The sequence below is a fragment of the Corylus avellana genome, chromosome 7 (assembly GCF_965113065.1).
Source record: "Corylus avellana chromosome 7, dhCorAvel1.hap1.2, whole genome shotgun sequence".
In the NCBI taxonomy this organism is placed as follows: domain Eukaryota; kingdom Viridiplantae; phylum Streptophyta; class Magnoliopsida; order Fagales; family Betulaceae; genus Corylus; species Corylus avellana.
The window spans coordinates 614,326-618,425 of NC_142496.1; the positions used below are offsets into that span (position 1 = coordinate 614,326).

Genomic DNA, 4,100 nt, shown 5'->3' on the forward strand with positions numbered 1-4,100 from the left:
AAGATTGAGGTTCAATGTAGTTGTTGATTCAAAACGTAGTTATGAAAGCGTGATTTTTAAAAATGCAATTAAACGTTCAATAAGATTTATAAAATAGTGATGTTTATGTGATTTTTGTTTAAATACGAATGTTTAGAATGTAAAATCACGGGGGCAAACGTATTCTAAAACGAACCATTTCATTGCAGATTCAAATTCAGTGCATTTGTTTTAGGTACATTCAAAATTATAAACCTAAACTTTAATTGTTCTAAGTTCAAAATTTTAAAGTTGGTCACATTCACCAGTAGTGATGAATAAAGTATACAAGGTTTCTAAAGAATGTTTCTAAAGTGTCACCACTATTGGTAAAATCCAGTCTGTATGTTAGACATATTCCAGAAAACAAAACACAACCAAATCTGATCTGTTTTCATGATGTACTAATCATGGCACTACCCTTTTTCTTTTCCCACTTTATAAAATTATTAAGTACATCAAGTGAGTACTCTAGAATAGTCGAGCAATTTTGTTGTTCAAATTGTTAATACTTCAAGCAGTAAATATAAGAGAGTTCTGTCCAAACAGATCTCAAACAATCCATTCCCTACTCGGATACATGAGATATAATGACTCTTTTACATTTACTATCTAAATTATTAGCAATCGAGATAGCAAAAACTCAGAACATTCGGAACCATAGAATAGTTGGGTATTATAGTACCTTTTGAAAGAGAATGATCACTAACTTCGCAGCTACCAATGAGAAGCCAAAACAAGAGTAATATTCACAAATATAATGATCAATAAGTCTTCTATCTCTTGTGCATGTGCCCCAGAGTCTAAAAGAAATGATTAAATAATGCACATGCTTGATATTAATTGAGTCCCTACTCCCTATGTGAAGTAGTACCTAAACAATTGATCTTTTTCCACATCAATTTTAGAAGTCTTTTCCTAATGGAAAGCCTATAACGTTGATTTATCTTTAAGAAAGAAGTTGCATCTATTTTGAAATTTATAGCATTTAAATTCCAAGATTATGTGGGGAATAAAAAAATGAAGGAAATATTTACCAAACAGCCTTGAATTGTCCTTTGGTTCAGGATAAGATTTATCAAGGTGTCCCATCCCTCTCCCAATCTTCCCCATGTAAAAGACATTCCACTGCCGAGATACAGCACAGCATGCATCATGACGTAGCCGTCTGATTTAATTACTCACTCATAAGGGAAATACCCTGCATGCATATTGAGAGCCATCTGATTTGATTAATCATGAAAGTGTAAAAGTAGTTGACTAGCCAAAAGATGGCAATAAGGTTAGCAGAGATGAAGATGATCAATGCTTAGCACTGCATGGGCAAATCAAATTGTCTAATCCAAGGAGGAGATCCTGCAGCCTGACCTGCAGGTGTGAATATTGCATGGAAAGAAACCAGACCAAAGCCTAAAAAGCTAGCTTTCATAGAGGTCTACTAATTAACATGGTTGAATGCATTATAAGTACACAAAAAAAAGAATGGGCCATGGCATGGCTGCAATCCAGACCTACTCAAGAACAAGAAAGAGATTGCAGTTTGTCCGACCCCGACATAAAAGATATTTTTGATAGTGTATGTGTCCGAACAAGTTTGGAGCGGTCCAAATTGTAGTATGTCCAAGACCTACTCAGCACATGGGCCTCATTGGTGGCCTCTCTCAATTGCCTACTCGAATTAATTGCACTACAATCCAAACAGATAATTATTGGAATCAAATTCCATCTAGCTAATTAAGGAAATGCTTAAAATAACTTTTTTTACTCTAATGTAATTTATTTGTAGTTAATTTGAGCACTCCCAAATTCAACAAGAACAAGACCCCAATAGCTAGAAGGTAGGGATGACAAGCTTTTTATATGATCCGCAAATTCGATACGAACTCGATACAAAATTAATGAATTATAGTTGATGGGTCATACCCATTTGATTAAATGAATCAGGTTATATGGTTAACCTATATAGTTTTATACTCATGCATTAACACAACATGACTCGAATCCAACGCTAAATAAACGAGTTAGGGTTAAAGTATGACTTGTTTGGTTAAATAGATTAAGTTATATATATATATATATATATATATATATATATATATATAATTCGAATTAATTGCCACCTCTATCCTTATTCCTCCTTTATTGAATTATGAGGTGCCCAAATGAGTAGTCATTTCGTTTGACAAATAGTTACACTATGTAGAGGGAAGACAAAAGAAAATAAAAGAAAGGTGGAAGAAAAACCCTATTCTAAGTTGATGCTAGAGAAGTTGATGCTAGAGAAGTTGATGCGGGCCCCATGACCGTCTGTATATTTAAGCACGCATTCCCCATGCTAGCTAGCGACCAGTCACAAGCTACACAGTCAATTTAGAAGAAGAAGAAGAAGAAGAAGAAGAAAGAAAGAAAAACGAAGAGGAAAACCCCTACTTCTCTTCTTCATCTTAGGTGTTACAAATCTGCTTTATATCCTTTCATATCTTCCAACTTTTCTCAATCCTATGAGGCCTTTTCTAGCACTCTCTCTTCTGCTTTTGTGCCTTCGGCTTTCTCATGAGGCTCAAGGTATATATGCAAACATGTATATATATATACATATCTTATGAGCATTAGAGTTGTGTCCTGTTGTGGCATCATATAAGATTTGGGTTTGTAATGTAGTTTGTTTCTTTTGTGAAGGGATCCGCTTGGATAAGATGTTCATGTCACTTGGGCAACAGAAACAACATGTGGGTGAAATATTTTCACTACTTTTGTCTTTCATGAAATGGATTTATTTTTTCTTCATTTATATATCTTCCTGTTTTGATGCTCAAATACCTGTCACTGAATGCAGGAAGCAGCTGATGGAAATGCTCTGATAACAGAAAGGATTCTCTGCAAAGATGGGGAGCACTGTTCAGGTACCATGAAGAAAAGAGTTTCTAGAGTACTGTCCAAGAAATCTCACCACTGGTTACCAAGCATTCATGAAGATTACTATGGACCTAGGAGTCACAGACCTAGGCATCACTAGCTAGTTTGATCTCCCTCTATTTTCTTCTTCTTCTTTTTTGATGACCTTTTAAGCATCCGGGATTTCGCCCCGGCTAGATCCCCGAGGCACCGTGCAAAGCTCTTCCTCTATTTTGTTTCCCTTTAGGATTGACTGAAGAGTTGGGTTAAGTTTCAGAAGATTCAAACCTCATGACCATGTACTTATCTAGAAAAGGATTCATGTCACAAAGAAATCATCTACTTCTCTGACTAATGTTCTTTATACGTTACTTGGAGCATTAATTATATAATTTATATGGGTTATATATATATATATGCTTTAAATTTTGCAGTAGACCCACAAAAGGTTATGAAAAAAGCAATTTTTTTAGCAGAGAAGTCCCATATATATGATATCTAAATTGGTTTCCTCATGTCTATTGTTGCAGGAAAGAATAGAAAACTTATTAATACAGCCACTTCTACTACCACCACCACCACCACCACCACATCAAAGGTCTGTCTTTTATTAAGACAAATAAGTTTCCACAGATAGAATTAGATGAAAATTAATTAATTAATTACCCTCCCCATAATATTCTTCATTCTTCTTGTATATGATTATATAATACATATATACTTCATCCACAGAATCATGAGAAGCATGAAGAGAAAGAGAATTTCAGTGTTAATGGGAGGCCTACTGCTGAGCACCATGAGATTGGCAACGACCACTTTCCTGCAGACCTCATATCTGAGATGGACTATTCTCCAGCAAAGCGAAAACCTCCAATACACAATTGAGTGTTGGGAATTTTTTAAAAAAGAAAAAAGAAAGAAGAAAAAGTAGAAGTAGAAGTATTAGGATAATAAAAGGGGATTAGAAGTTGGACAGCATTACAGAAATGCTGCAGTTTTTGAGGGTTAGGATTGATTAATTTTGTACATACAATATTTCTATTTTTATTGTTTAGTCTTTAAACTATCATGCGATGATTGAGTCATAATTAGGCACTTGGAGGGGATTACAAGGCATTGTAACAATGAAAAGCCAAAAGAAAAAGAAAAAAAAATAGTAATTAATAATATCAGTTTAATTATATGCA

The 4,100-nt window shown here is 34.5% G+C and overlaps 1 protein-coding gene across 1 annotated transcript; it reads left to right on the forward strand.

The window, feature by feature from the left end:
* Nucleotides 1-2,247: 2,247 nt before the first annotated feature.
* LOC132184854 (uncharacterized) lies at nucleotides 2,248-4,100 on the forward strand. The gene is made up of 5 exons (XM_059598631.2): nucleotides 2,248-2,583; nucleotides 2,698-2,747; nucleotides 2,855-2,921; nucleotides 3,444-3,511; nucleotides 3,646-4,100. The coding sequence occupies exons 1-5, from the start codon at nucleotides 2,520-2,522 to the stop codon at nucleotides 3,796-3,798; spliced, it is 402 nt and encodes a 133-aa protein (XP_059454614.2). The 5' UTR covers nucleotides 2,248-2,519; the 3' UTR covers nucleotides 3,799-4,100.

Coding starts and splice junctions, on each gene's coding strand:
- LOC132184854 (XM_059598631.2), top strand. CDS start 2,520: ATGAGGCCTTTTCTAGCACTCTCTCTTCTGCTTTTGTGCCTTCGGCTT. Junction 2,748..2,854: donor TTGGGCAACAGAAACAACAT/GTGGGTGAAATA, acceptor CACTGAATGCAG/GAAGCAGCTGATGGAAATGC. Junction 3,512..3,645: donor CCACCACCACCACATCAAAG/GTCTGTCTTTTA, acceptor CTTCATCCACAG/AATCATGAGAAGCATGAAGA.